Source organism: Tiliqua scincoides, chromosome 9 (genome assembly GCF_035046505.1).
Source record: "Tiliqua scincoides isolate rTilSci1 chromosome 9, rTilSci1.hap2, whole genome shotgun sequence".
In the NCBI taxonomy this organism is placed as follows: Eukaryota; Metazoa; Chordata; class Lepidosauria; order Squamata; family Scincidae; genus Tiliqua; species Tiliqua scincoides.
In genome coordinates, this window is record NC_089829.1 from 24,977,962 (window position 1) to 24,992,919 (window position 14,958).

Genomic DNA, 14,958 nt, shown 5'->3' on the forward strand with positions numbered 1-14,958 from the left:
GTTTGGGAACCACTGGGTTAAGCCAGTGGCTGCATGGAAGGGAGAGAAGATCCATGCATATTGGGCCAACAGAGGAGAATGGATAGAAGCTTTTAAAGAAGCAGTTTAAGCTCTTCAGAGGGCTGAACTTTTGGAACTGGATGAACGGAATTCACGGGCTGGTCTGGGGTATAACCAGGCCCAAAAAAACAAGGCAGGAATGAAGTCATGGATTGCTTTAAGAATGTGGACAAAGGAAACTGTACTGCATGTAGAACGGGAATGGAAATCAGCAAAGGGGCCTGAGGAAGAATCTCACAGGATCAGATGCATGGTCCCGAGTGTGTGAGCATTCAGGCTTAGGCCTGTTGCAGTGGAATAAAGCACCATCCTGGTTTGTACTCCAGATTTCTCTCTGGGTTCTACTTCGGTTCACAGGACAACTTAAAATCTCCCACCTTGGTGCTGTTGTGTGGGCCAGCCCCTCATGCAGATATATTTCAGTCTTGGCCTCCTGGGTGCTCCATGCCTTCATGATGCTTGCTGGAAAGCCTGGGCAAGACTTGTCAGTCTGCAGGGCCTGCCTTGCCTGAGCTGTCCAAGAGCCTATCGATCGGGAGACCTTTTAGAGAGTGGTTTTAGCAGGCAGGATGCAACTTTTTAAAAAGACTAAATATATAGCTGCAATCTTTCCTGTTTTTTTTAAAAAAAGGACCATAAATGGCACAATGAATCCCTAATTGAGCGAGAGACCATCTTAAAGAGGCAGTTTCTGAGTTCCCCATAAAAGTTTAGCCTGTCTCTATTTAGACTTAATTGTGTTCAACAAATGAGTCTTGCTAGCCCCGGGGGGGGGGGGGAGATTTCAACTCATATTAAACTTAACTCCTAAATTAATGGCAATTGCTGGGTGGCTGAATGCCCTGTGTGTATTTCTACAAGGCCACCCAAAACGCATTTTTAGAGTTGGAGTGATCAGTGTAAGTACCGTAGATGGCAGGCTCTGAGTCTTCTTTTGTGGCCTCCCCAATGCAGTGTGTATTCATACCCAAAAATCTGTGGGTGAAGTTGGTGGCTTTTCTGTACAGGTTTGTGCTGGGAGACTCTGACCTTCCCATATATTCCAGGTACTTCATCCATCAGTAACTTTCTTCTCCACATACTGCCTATTGAGTGACCCCCACCATTGAAAAAGACAGAAAAGGAAACTCAGGGCCCATCTATTCCAGCATCTTTCCCACAGTGGCCACAAAGGCAACAACCCTTACTTGAATGTGTCCCGCAGCAGCCAATATTCAGTGGCCTACCACCCCTGAATGTGGAGGTCCCACCTAGCCGTTTCCCCCATCTCCTTAATTTGTTTAATCCCATTTAGAGCCATAGCCATCACCACATTTTGCGGCATCGGTTCCATAAATCGGTTTACGTGTTGTGTGAAGTTGTCCTTTTGTTTGCTGTTGTATGCATGCAGTAACCAGAATTCTGTGTCAAAGGTAACACCTGTTCTGTTGCAAGAGCAGCAAATGTACCCTTCAAACTAGGCAGAACTTGCATGTTCTTTGCGTAATCTGTCCTGCTCAGGCTGGTCACACGAAGGCTGTGTTGACCAATGGAAATCCTGGGCATTCTTCCATGCCTTGAAGCTGTCCAGACTGAAAACGTGTATTTTTTTATTCTCAATTTTTAAAAAAAACAAAATCCTTAATTTCTTATATTGCTGAGTGCTGTGTCCAGTATGAACCTTGTATTGCAGTTACAAAATATGCGTTCCTTTTGCCCTGAAAAGATATATAAAAGCAACTAATAATATAGCAGTATTTGTGTGTTTCAGATGCCTTGAAAGAGCCTGGACAAAGAGGGAGGCATTGGCTACAGCTTGGCCAGGAGCTCTTTGCTATTCATCATTAATGGCCACCATATTGCCCTGATTTAGGAAACCGAGCCAAACATCTTCAGTCCCGGTCTGCAGTTTATGCCCCCACGTTACCTGGAGCCATGGAGGCCGTTGACGTACCTGTGGGGAACCTCATTGACTTTGACTCCGAGCCATCCACCACCGACACTTCCGAGTCAGTCCCCACTGCCCCTCCTGCCCCCAATGGTGGTGGGTTGCTGGATACCCTGGGAGACAACACAGCTGCTGTGGCTGAGGAGAGTGATGCCACTGAGTCTGCCGACAGTGAAAATGACACGACGGACTCCCCTACCCATCTCAGCTGGAACAACCACCGCCGATCCTCCTCGGAGTCTTACTCGTCCAATCAGAGCACAGAGTCTGCCAAGGACGAGGTGATGGCGGAGCAGAGGGAGTTCATTCGGCAGTATGTGGAGAGAGTCTTCGCTGGGGGGTGAGTGCCGGCGGAGAGGGCAGCTCGGTTGGCTTTTGTATTCAGGTGCTTGCTGGGATGGGGAGCTTGCAAGGAGATCTAGGTGACCCTGCCCCACTACTCTCTTCCAGCAGATTGATTCCCACTGGTAACTTTTCTTAGGGGGCGCCATTGAGTGGAAATATAGTGTGTCTGCACATCTTTAAAAATACATTTTATATGAATGTTTCTTGCTCTGTTGGATTAAGGCAGTGATTTTCAACCTTTTTTGTCTCATGGTTCACTGACAAGGTACTAAAATGGTCAAGGCACACCATCGGTTTTTTGACATTGACAAGGCACACCTTGCTGTTGGTGGGGGGCTCACATCCCTCAATGGCCCTACTAATAAATGACCTTCCCCCAAACTCCCGTGGCACACCTGCAAACCATTTGCGGCTCATCAGTGTGCCACAGCACAGTGGTTGAAATTGGCTGGATTAAGGGGACCCAACGCTAGTCAACTACTGCTGGCTCTTAGCCATGATGGTTATACAGAATTTCCCTGTTTCAGAGGCACTGCAGCTTGTGAAGACTGGCAACACATGAGGAGAGGAGTGCCACCTTCTTGTGAGCTATGAGCACTGGGCATACTCCTTAGCAAGGTGTAATGCCATGCCATCCACCCTAATGTCTGTGAGACTATACTCCTAGACTGCTCACTTTACAAGGAGATGTGTGCGAAACTCCTAGGCTCAATCTCGGCAAACATGGGGGTTGAGCAGACCAGGAAAGGGTTCAGTTTGTTCTTCCACAGAAGCAGCCAGTGTAACAGAGAGAACAGCAGCCTTTTTGTGGGAGATCATTAAGGGTCGGGTTAACAAGCAGCCATGATGCTATAATTGGAGTACATGTGGATTTTTGTAGTATCTACATCATTATGCCTATAAAGCTTTCTGGTTTTTGTTCTTCTTGTGAGCTTCCTAGGGGCTTCTGGCTGGCCACAGGTGCAAATAGTGTCCAGGTTTGGTAGCCCCATGGTCAGTTGCATCAAGACAGTTCTTATATCCTTGGTAACACAATACAAAGAATCCTAGATGCAGGACACTTGCAGTGAGGTCGGCCTCCCTTCCTGTGATGCAGAGCAGGTAGAGGAGCTGCTGTCTCTACTGCCTTGTCTCGCGTTGTGCTTCTGAGTCATCTGCCTCCAGCTCAAGTGCCTTTCCATGTGCTGCTTTCTCTCTGGCTGTGATGCCTGGAACAGCACGTCCCCTTCCAATTTCCCGCCTGTGGCACTTTCTCCCTTTGATGCATACTGTTGGTTAGAGCTGTACTATGACAATTTGCGGGGGAGGGGCGGTTTCATTTTATTATATGTTTGTGCATCTGCATTTAGGAAATGACCACTGCCAAAGGGAGAGCTGGGGGTATGGGTGCTGTCAGCACCCTGTCACTTCTTTTTTCTTCCACCACCCCCAATCTCCTGACCTAAAATTCCCATCTCTGCGCAACATCAATTACTCTCTTTTTCACCGTCTGACTCCTCAGCAAGCTGCATGACCCCAGCAGCCAGATATTTGTTTTGCTCTTGGCCTTGCTTCTCTGTAGGGCAAAAGTTGTGGTCGAATCCACAGAAATCCTCTGTTTTGCTTTGTGATCCCAAAATTTGGTGACAGAGCTGTAGCATGCCAGGACTAGGAGGACAAACAAATGCCTGCTCCTTGTGGTGTCTCAAGGCAGTTGCAGGTCTTTGAGCCAAGACTTGACTGTGGAAAGCATGAAGCAACAAGAATGTCTCTGAACATATGCAGAATGCCTTCCCTTATCACTAGGCAGCTCATGCCTACCTCAGTTTGGGGGGGGGGGTCTAGCAATCAGAGAACTAGGGCGCAATCCTAACCCCTTATGCCAGTGCTTTCCAGCACTGGTATAGCGGTGCCAATGGGATGTGTGCTGCACCCTGCAATTGGGTGTCAGTCACAGAGGCCTCCTCAAAGTAAGAGAATGTTTGTTCCCTTACCTCGAAGCTGCATTGCCCTAAAGTCATTGCTGGAAAGCACTGACATAAGGGGTTAGTATTAGGCCCTAAAGTCTTCTGGCCTGTCTCCTTGGTCTCCAGTTCTTCTTTGAGATGCTGAATTAAGCTCCTTTCTCTTAGCTTGAGATTCCAGCATGAAATGAGAATAACAGTGATTGAGACCACAATATTGGTAAGAAAAGACAAGGATGTAAAATGCTATGCTTGTGAGTCATGTGACTCTGGAGAACCCAGCTCAGTTGGATTCTTCCTCCTCTCTGGACTCTTCCTCCTCTGCCAGCAGCTCCTACCCCCACCCTTCTCCTTGGGTGCCTCAGCTGAGAAGAGGTGCATCTGCTGTGCCAATCCTCCCTGGCTTAGTCATGCTTCTCTTTTGTCTCAACAATTGCTGCCTGGGTACTTCAAGGCTGCGTCACCCCAGATGCGGAGCGGAGGCTTCAGCTGCTGCCCTCCGCCGATGTTGACTGTTCTCTGGCAAAACTGCCGTGAGTCATCGTGGCTCAAACAAATACACTTTAATGTCAACATCAAATGCAACGTGCAGTTTAATTTAGGATGCTGTGAGCTGTCCTTCATTGGAGTGCACGTCTAACTGCTTTTAAATGAAGGAGGGGAACAGTGGCACAGCTGTTGTTCTGCAGTATGGGTTGTTCTCTCCCCCAGCACTACTGCCTCCGAACCAGATATTGCCCTGTTGCCTCTGGATCCTGGTTTCAAGAGAACCCTCCAGTCCTGTAGGGAAACAGACCTTGCCTATTACTTCCTATTTGTTAATGCGCACTATATCTTCTTTCAAGTGTTCAGGCAGCTTTATACACATGATCTCTTTGTTCTTCGCAAACACCCCTGTAAGGTAGGCCAGTGTCAGTGATCCTCCTAAATTAAATTGCAAGTCTTTTGGGTAGGACACCTCTTGGTACGGCACCTGGTTTTTCAGGTACTTTGCTATTATTATTACTACTATTACTAGCAAAAGAGGAATGAGGCTAATAGAGGAGAGGGCCCCCTAGTTTGTTCCCTCGGCCCTTTATGGGGCTGCTACAAGGGAATACCTCTGACAGCAGGGTTTTGCCCTTGTGGCCTGAATCATATGGAGGTGCTTGAACATATTCTCTTGTTCGGCCCCCTGCATGAGCCCCATCACCAGAAATATGCCTATTCTAGTGAGATACCCAGAACCATGCAGAGGCAGATGTCCTGTGAGCCCTCCTGTCAACAGAGGAGAGAGGAATTCTTGACAATGTTGCCCTCTTTGTCTCTATAACAGTGAGTTCCTGGGAAATTGGATTGAAATCTTAGACCTCTAACAGGCGAGCCTATTGGCTATTCTTGATCACTAGATTAATGTTGTTTTAATTCTGTGTGCTATGTGATTATGGGTATATTGTGTGTTTTATTTATATACTGTTATGATTTTTATGCCAATAAAGGTCTCTCGTCATCATCATCACCTATTTATCACCCTGTTATTACCTAGTTATCACATCATCACCAAGTTGTTTCTGGTTATCGCCAGATTTGATTTGGGGGCATCCTGGCATTTTCTGACTCTGCTAGGCTATGCAGGTATTCGGCTTCAATCACATGTGCTGTTTTCTTTTGTGATTCCAGAGAGGAATTTGACCAAGAGGAAAAGGCCAAGTTTGGGGAGCTCTGCAGCGGGGAGAACTCAAAAGGCAGGGAGTGGTTTGCCAGATACGTGAGTGCTCAGGTAAGGAGAGGTATTCAGCGGTAGGACTGTGTGAGGTGACTTGACTTCAATTGGTGCCCTCTGTTTTCCTGTGAAATCCTCGTGAGGGCATGGGGTGCCCCTTTTAGTTGTGCTGCCCTTTCAGACACGTTCCGCCTAGCAGATTCATGATGCACTGACACAGCTGCCTCTGCTCAAAGGCACAAGAAGTCTGGGGGCCCCCAAGCTCACTCCCATTTCTTCTCAGAAGACTGAGTTCCACAAACCAGCATCGTGAACCCCCCTGCTGTTCGCTTAGTCATGTTTTCCAGGCTAATGAGAACTATTGATTCTCTTCAAACTCTCATCTTCCAATTCCTGCTTTGGATATGCCAATAAATCAAGGGTTAAAGAGAATGCAAGGATTGTTGTTCTTATGGTAGTTGTCAAACTTTTTAGCACCAGGACATACTTTTTAGAATGACCATCTGGGGGGACCCATCAGAAGTGATGTCTTGGCTGGAAGTGACAATTTAGGCTTCGGACCTAAGCCCCGTTGAGCCCAAAGGGCCCCATTACACCGCACGCTCATGTTATTATTTTGCATAGCACGGAATTCAAACACTTCAGCCTGGAAGTCAAAGCAGAATGCAGACTTGGATCCTTCTCCATTCCACAGGCCCTTTCCACCATCCCATCTTCCCACCTATTCTGGGCAAAGCATAGTGCCTCTCCCACTAGGAGCCTGCTCTGTCCAGCAACTCTGTATCCTGTATTTTCAAATCTGTATTTTCGATGGCAGCTGAACTAGGTACTATGCGACCCACCTGAAATTAGCTCATGACCCGCAATTCTTGAGCTGGAGTAACTGATTGCACCAGTTACTTTCACATCTAGATGCTTTGGCTGGAGGGGGCATCCATCATGTACTTGATGTTAACAGAGAAACCAAACCATCTCACTGCTGGCTCACTTGGCCTTTCATTGTTTTCCACATTGCGCTACCTTTTTTGGGACCCTTTTGTGGCAATTTTTTAAAGCTGGAATGTAATCGCAGTGCAAACTGCCCAGTGTGGACTGGCAAATTGCTAATGTAGCTTCCTAGGGCTGTTTTTAATTTCCTTCCTTGCCCCTTTCTTTGGAAGTATCATCTGCTCTCAGCTTCTCTTATTTGTATTTCCTGTTGTTTACTGAATTTCACAACTACAAAAAGGGAGTGTCCAGGCATCTGGTGCTGAGTCCGTTGTGGATATGCACTCGAGCTGCCTTCTCCAAGTCAAGCAAAGGTCCCAGTTTGATTGAAGGTGATTTCCAAACAGGCTGGTCCTTCTCTCGATTGCAAAGACACCTTCTGTCCTTCTCGGGGCAAGGTTGTGCACAGTGCTGGTTGGCTGGTTCTTGGGTCAGTCACAAATTCACCTTCTTGGAGTGTTTGGTTGAAAATGCAATGAAGGGGGGAAGGTACATCCATAAGCAGGCTGGAAGTTGGTGGTAGAGCACCTGTTGTCTTCACAGAAAGTTGCATGTCACAACCCAATACTGTATACCTTTTGTGTTTTCACAGCGTTGCAATTCCAAGTGCATCTCAGAACAGACTTTCTATCGACTGGTGCAGTCCTTTGCCGTGGTGCTCTTTGAGTGAGTGGTGCTCATAGCGTGGTGGAAGAGCAACCCCTTAGCATGCTGAATGTCCCAGGTCCAATCCCTGTCTTCTTTAAGTAGGGATGAGAAAGATCCTGGTGTGCTGCATTGACAGTACTGAGCTAGTGACGAAGTAATGGTCTGAGTCCGCAGAAGGCCATTTCCTGTTGTTGCCTATTCAGTTCCAGTTAACAGCATTAGGAAATAGTTTTTATTCCCTCAACATTGCTGTGAGATGGGTTTGCGATTGCCCAAGGTCACCCACTAAGTTCTGTGCCCGAATTGAACTTGAACTCTGGTTTCTTTGGCCTTAGTCCAATATGCTAGTCGCCATGTTACCCCAGCTCTGGAGCAGATTATGCCTGTTCTAATTTCCCCACCCCTTGCAAAAACCCAATGTGGATTCATTACTTGAGAATTCTACAGTGCTAAGATGCCAGCTTTCCATATTTCACCACCTCTCTTTCAGGTGCTACCAAATGGATGACTTCAGCCCTGCAAAGAACCTGATGACCATGTGCTTTACCTATTACTACATTGGTAAGTGGCAACTTCTCCTTACTGCTAGGTACCTCTTCTCTGAGCCACAGTGTGATGTGTTGGGATAAATTGTTTGTCCTTGGTAGAAGACAGGGGCAGTGCAGGCTTGAAATCAATGACAGAGCACCTGTTTTCTGCATAGAAGGTCACCAGTTCAGTCCCCAGCATCTCCAGGTAGAGCAGAAAAGGATGCCTGTCTGGAACATAAGAACAGCCCCACTGGATCAGGCCATAGGCCCATCCAGTCCAGCCTCCCGCATCCCACAGCGGCCCACCAAATGCCCCAGGGAGCACACCAGATAACAAGAGACCTGCATCCTGGTGTCCTCCCTTGCATCTGGCATTCTGACATAGCCCATTTCTAAAATCAGGAGGTTGCACATACACATCATGGCTTGTAACCCGTAATGGATTTTTCCTCCAGAAACTTGTCCAATCCCCTTTTAAAGGCACCCAGGCCAGATGCCGTCACCACATCCTGTGGCAAGGAGTTCCACAGACCAACCACACGCTGAGTAAATAAATATTTTCTTTTGTCTGTCCTAAGACAAAAGAAAACCTGAGAAAACAGCTATCTGTCAGTATTGATAATACTGACCTATATGAATCAGACCCTGAATCCTTCAGCTTTCTATGTCCCTGTGAAAGGCCTGTGCAGTTATCCCAGGTTTAGTATCTTTGGCATCGGGAAACCTCAGGTTTGTAAGTCAGAGTCACTAGGCTAATTTGCACTGTATTTTCTTGTAAGCAAAATCTTTTGCCAATTATTTTTGAGGTTGCCAAAGAGGGCAGTTGCTGGACAGGTGGCTGGGCTTTGTCTCCCATATTATTGCTAATTTGACTGACTGCAAAAAAATTGCATCATACCTTGAAACTCTTTGTCTTAAAAAACTGACAACTGCTGGAAACCATAGTGGATCGTAGCTTCTCTTTGGTTACTTTCATGTTTCCATTTAGCTTGGCTTTAGCCATCATTTGGCTTGATGTGTCTTCCCAGTTTCAAAAGTAATGATCTAATCATGAGGGCTCGTAACTTGCTTTAAAGCATTTCTGCCCAACGTTATTTTTGCATAAATGCAACAGGAACCACCTGCAAAAATGGGTTAAACAGAAAATAATCAAGTAAAAAGAAGGGAAGAAAGCTAGGGTCTATGTGGCATTGATCTTTTGAAGATATGGAAGGGTATAAGATGTTCTGTTTCCTTCTGTAACATTGCCTTCTTACAGGTAAACCGCAAATGCTACGCTCTGAGTCCAAGGAGAAGGCAACAGGCAGCATTGACTCCTACCTGAAGTCTGCCAACAGCTGGCTGGCTGAGAAGAAAGACATTGCGGAACGGCTCCTGAAGAACACATCAGCCAAGACTGAGAATGTGAAAGGATTTTTTGGAAGTTTTGAAACCAAGCTGAAAGGACCCACAGCAAAGAAAAATGAGTGAGTCCAATTGCAGGGGACTCCTTGGGACTCTGCATTTCACTGGATTCCTCCGAGGAGCACAAGGTGCTGTAACTGAGATAAAGCACTTAACCCTGAGTACTGTAACCTCTGTCTTATCCAAGGCAGATAGAGTATTTACATAGCACCATCAGCGTATGTGGTTCTTAGAGTATTGGAGGGCAGTTCCCTGCCCTGAGGAGCTTGCAGTCTACAATTTTATATGGAAGAGGACAAGAAGAAAAATGGGGGGAAAGTAAGCGAGGGGAACAATATGCGGACAAGCTCAAAGCTGAACTAACTGAACTGAAGTAGCTATAGCCCCTAGTTCCTTTCTCAGAATCACTGATCTCCTTTGAATTCACAATTTGCTCATCCAGTTCTTTTGAAAGGTGGGAGGGATTTGTTTTTCTGCCATCAGAATTGTGAGTAGTGGCCTATTAAATCAATGAGTTCGGAACAGGGTTTGACCTGTGGTTGAGTACTGCCTCCACCTGTGTCTGTGACACTTTGCTTGCTTGCTCCTAGGGATGTTGAAGAAAAACCAAAAGACAGACTCCAAAAGTCAGGTAAAAAGTGGTTTTGTAATATTTCTCTCTTTAAATATTGCTGGAAAATAGAGTTTTGAGTATCTAGAGAAGGTCGGAGCGGCAGGGGACAAGAATCTAGATCAGCCATTTTCAACCTCTGTGCTGTGGCCATGAATGGTGCCATGAATGGTGGCCATGAATGGTGCCATGAAGTGTGCCATGAATGGTGTGCAGGTGTGCCGTGGGAGTTTGGGGGAGGGTCATTTATTAGTAAGGCCACTAGGGAATGTGAGCTCCCACCAACAGCATGGTGTGCCTTGTCAGTTGTCAAAAAACTGATGGTGTGCCTTGACAATTTTAGTACCTTGTTGGTGTGCCTTGAGATGAAAAAGGTTGAAAATCACAGATCTAGATGCAGTTTGATCTTGATCTGTGTATACACAGATCTCCCTGACCAGACATTTCCCCCTTCACAGTTTCCCTGTACAGCCCTGAGGAAGAAGAAGAAAAGACAGGAGAGAAAATCTATCTGTACATGCACCTGAAGCAACAGCCCATCTGGTAAGATCTACCTGTTCTCAGCCCATTGCATTCTTGATTGTGGCCTAGAAATCTGGGCGAGAGGACAGATTTCAACAAGGGTGTTCTCATCCAGGGGGCCTGGCCAGGCCTTTTCTGGTGGGAGGTGGGCAATTTCATCCCACTCCTCCCTTCTCACCTGTTTGCCAGTGAAAACACACCTGATTGTAAATGTATCAGTGCTAGCACATACTCTGGTGTAGAAAGCCCCTCCTACCTACCCTTTCCTCCTTCATGTTGCAGGCACACCTTGAGATTTTGGAACGCAGCTTTCTTTGACGCAGTCCACTGCGAGAGGCGAAAGCGTTCTCCTACTACCAGGTAAGAGTTTAGCTTCCTTTTTTTGCAGTGGGGAGGGGAGACACACACAAGTGGTGGGCCAGTGGGGAAGAGCAGCCCTCGTTCCATGTGCAAATGCTGCATTTTGTCCCATGTTTCCCGTTCGTCAAGATGACAGATAAAACTTTGTTCCACTCCTGCCAATTGATGGAGGAATGGTTTCTTTGCGCACTTGCTTTGGGACCAAAACAGCTCCATAAGGAGGAGGTCAAGCTCTTTCCAAACTCTGTAGAGAAGGATCTTTCCAAACTCTTTCCCCACCCAATACCTAAAAAAATTTTGTGTTTCACATGCAACAGTTTAGTCTGATAGCAGAATCCAAAGGGGACCAATGGGCAGCAGCTTTAATCTAGAGGAGGGAAGCTTGTCCTCCAGCATTTGTAGCTTTTGTGGGGTGGGGAGGATCAAAACTAATTTCTCTCTCTTTCTCCTTCAACTTCTAATCTTTTTTCTGTTTTTTGTCGATTCTTCCAATCTTCCTCTCTCTCCATCCATATATCTTGCATGATCTTTTAACATGTCACCTTCTGTTGGCCCTTTCTGCTGCCACTCCAGAGGGAATGCTGGAGAGGAAGAGGAAACGAGGTGTGTCTGTCTGCGTTTACTTTATCTTTTTCTTAGCGGTTCTGCCACTGGCTCACTTGAGGTCCAAAACTTTGCCACCCACGTTTGCTGCACGGTAGTGCAGGGTGTCGGCTGGGTGCCAGAAATTGCACTATGGGAAAAGAGGCAAATCCAAACTCAGAAATTGAACCTGGGGTTTTGTGGCCAAAAGCAAGGCTGGAGATGGGCAGTAGTTTTTCCAGAGAGTTAAGGAGTGTGTCCAAATGGGCATGCTTTGCGCAGTGAGTGGAAGTGGTTCAGAAGTACCCTTGATGCATTTTGTTCACGTGTAGAGCCTTTTCTCTAGAACTGGACTCTGGAAAAACCAGCTCTGAATTAGGGCAGAAGCTGACTGTAGGTTATGATGGCCTAGGCTTATCTCCCCAGGAGCACTTTTTCAGATTGTCTTTAAAATTTATTTTTTAAATTTAGAAAATGCAGTCAGGTCAGTGCAACCAGTAAGAAATGTGTGCCAAAGGGTGGAGTAACAGAAAATCACATATGGAGACTGTCATTCTACAGATCAGAATGTAATGCCTGAGGGAGGAATAGGTGTCCAGAAGAATTATACAGTGCGTGCTTCAAACTAGTCAGAGGCTTCAGAGCATACATTTGTCCAATATACAGGATTCAGCCTTTTTGGTCTCCTACAAAATGCTACAGGTTCCCAAACTGTGGGTCACCAAAGGGTGATGGAAAGATCAGATTGCCTCAAGCCCTGATGCTTTTCAAAAATCAGATACTGTAGCTGCTAATTACCCTGCAAAGTACTCAGCTCTTGCATTTTATAAAATAGTTGCTAATTACCCTGAAAAGATCTCAGCTCCTGAAGTTTGCAAGGTAGTTGCTAATTAGCTTGCAAAGAGCTCAGCTCCTGCAGTCTGCAAGCTTGTGTAAATACAGGGCGATAAATGGTTATTATTTCTTATAAATAAATAATTTTTTTTTCTTGATCTCCTTTTATCTGGTAAGCCTAGGTGGGTCCTAACAGAGTGTTGTTTTAAAAAGTGGGTCTTGGTGCTAAAAAGTTTGGGAAGCACTGCTTTAGGAACTTGGTGAAAAGAGAAAAAGGTTAAAGCATCACTCAGTTGTTTTTTTTTAATTGGGGGGAAGACACCAAAGGAATATCAAGTAAAAAAACTTCCAAGCAGTACTTTAAAATTTTTTTAAAAAAAGAGGGCAAACCCACCTGAAGCAGGGGATGAGGTGCTTAACAGAGAATTCAATCTGCAATCCGTTCATTGAGAAATACATCTGGCGAGCGCTGTCGCAGCAGGGGGACCCAGGGCTCACTCTTCAAGGAGCCATTGCGACGTGCCCTCTTAAAACAAGCCTGTAAAAAACCAAAAGACAATGCAAACAAGGATTTGCTGCTTGTGGGGCTTATACTTTTGATTTCAGTGTTGTCTCTGGTTAGCAGGTTTTTGCATTGTGTAGGACTTGTGACTCCTATTTGAGCAGAGGTGAAGGCAGGATAAAATAAACGGGAAGCTAAGCCTCTCCAAAATTGCATTCAGTTTCCTTAAAAACTCTTCTCTGCCTCCAGTCTGAACTGGCCGAGCTTTCAACTGCTCTTGCCTAAACACCAGTATGACAGTAACTGTGCAGAGCTGGTTCATTTTTGTATCGACTCCATCCAAGGCAATGCAGCCTCCGCACGGTGGGTGAAATTCTGCAGAGGGCTCCCTTTGCCCTCTTCCATATGGGCATCCGTGGTAAGCTTTTGGACACAAGGCTCCTTCCGAACTGTAAAGCGTTCCGGTTACTACTCTGGACTTGTCTCCCCTTCCTTCCCCTTTGTTTCCTTTTGCTTAGTGACTCTGCAGACCAATGCTCTGCTCTGGCTGCCTGGATAGTTGTCTCGCTTCTTCCTTTCCATTGTAACCACCTCAGGATTTAAAATACCTGCTCTCTAGGTTTTGTGTCTGCATATGTGTACTTTTTTCTCTTCAGTTTAAGTGTTGTGCTTAGAGGCTGTGTGACTTGCTAACTTTTTCCTCTGCCATGCCATGCCAGTTAATGGTTTTTTGTGTGGAATTTGATGGAAGGCGGTTTTATCCATGCGTTTGAGTTGCTACCCTAAAAGGCAAAAGGAGGGGGGAAAGATTGTGCAGAGCACATTATATCCTTGTGCTTCTGAACTACAAAGGATGGTTGCCCTGAGGACATCTTGTCAGGAATTTGGAGCCCAGAGCTGGCTTGACTGGTGACCCAGAGGGATGATGGATGGGGCTTTGGTCAGCGCTGGGAAGTGGAGGCTGTGCTGAGCCAAGGAAGCTTCCTTGTACTGGTAGACCAGTGCAGGTCAGCTGATACTCCTTGACCCTGGCTAATGAGGAGACTTGCTCTTGCTAAACTGAAAGGTTGCTTTCCAGGCTTGGCTTTGCTCTGCTGCCTTTGCCATGCCCCACTCTTGATGCATCTCCTGGCTTCCTTGGGAAATAGGTTTATACCCTCTTGAATTTCCTGCCAAGAAATCCTTCTGCCAAACACCATCCGTTCCCATCTGCTGCCACTCCATCTCCCATGTGCCAGGCTGTGTTTTGCAGCTCTGTTTCTCCTGTCTCCTCCATTGACTTCCTTCTTCCTATACTTTCCCCTTCTCCCTTTTTTCCTTTTCCTACTCTTGATGTATGTACAGCACTTGAACCAACCTGTTTGTCAAAGAAGTGTCTGAATCTCTCCAGTGGGAGAGAGTTCCATAGTGTTGGGACCACAACATTGACAAGGCTCTGCTCCAAGTGAAGCAGGCATCCATCTCTGAAGGCACTGGCCCCTAGAGTAGGGTCATGGATGTAAAATGGAGTGTGAAGGGAGGCACATATGTGGTTCTTAAAATACTCACCTCCCCAAAAGTCAAGAATTTTAAAGAAATTATTATGCTGATTTAAAATGGTAAAACAATGCAGCTGGGAAGAGGAGGCATTTTCTACCTTTCCAAATATGATTGTAACTGGTTAGGGTGTACTTACATTGAAAGCAAAACATAGCTTTCTCTTGTTTCTCAGTTGACCTGTGAAACTCATTGCTACCAGAAGTAGTTGTGGCCAGTTCTATAACTGAGTTTTAAGGGTGAGGGAAATGCCTAGAGTTCTGGTGTATCAGTAGCCCATAGGATGCTCCATGCAACTTCATTGCTTATAGAATATCATGGACACCAGAAACTGGGGAGTGAATGATAGCTGATAAAAAAATCCTCTAATACCGGGTTAGTGTTACAGATACGAGGTTGGGGGATTCCTGGTTCTGACACAGTGCAGATGTTCTTATTATGTGTGTAAAGAATAAATTAACTGTTA

General features: G+C 46.0%; 1 protein-coding gene across 9 annotated transcripts in view; it reads left to right on the forward strand.

The window, feature by feature from the left end:
- KIAA0513 (KIAA0513 ortholog) overlaps positions 1–14,958 on the forward strand; it is a 55,431-nt gene that overhangs the window by 30,534 nt on the left and 9,939 nt on the right. For 6 of the 9 annotated variants that reach the window (XM_066637592.1, XM_066637593.1, XM_066637599.1 and 3 more), the window contains 9 exons: positions 1,811–2,327; positions 5,935–6,034; positions 7,557–7,630; positions 8,103–8,173; positions 9,401–9,608; positions 10,137–10,177; positions 10,615–10,699; positions 10,961–11,038; positions 11,612–14,928. In XM_066637592.1, the coding sequence (XP_066493689.1) occupies positions 1,975–2,327; positions 5,935–6,034; positions 7,557–7,630; positions 8,103–8,173; positions 9,401–9,608; positions 10,137–10,177; positions 10,615–10,699; positions 10,961–11,038; positions 11,612–11,870 (1,269 nt within the window). In that variant the 5' untranslated portion in view covers positions 1,811–1,974 and the 3' untranslated portion in view covers positions 11,871–14,928. Of the gene's footprint in view, positions 1–1,794; positions 2,328–5,934; positions 6,035–7,556; positions 7,631–8,102; positions 8,174–9,400; positions 9,609–10,136; positions 10,178–10,614; positions 10,700–10,960; positions 11,039–11,611; positions 14,929–14,958 lie in introns of those variants that run through there. The other 3 variants (XM_066637595.1, XM_066637601.1, XM_066637600.1) reach the window with 3 other exon arrangements.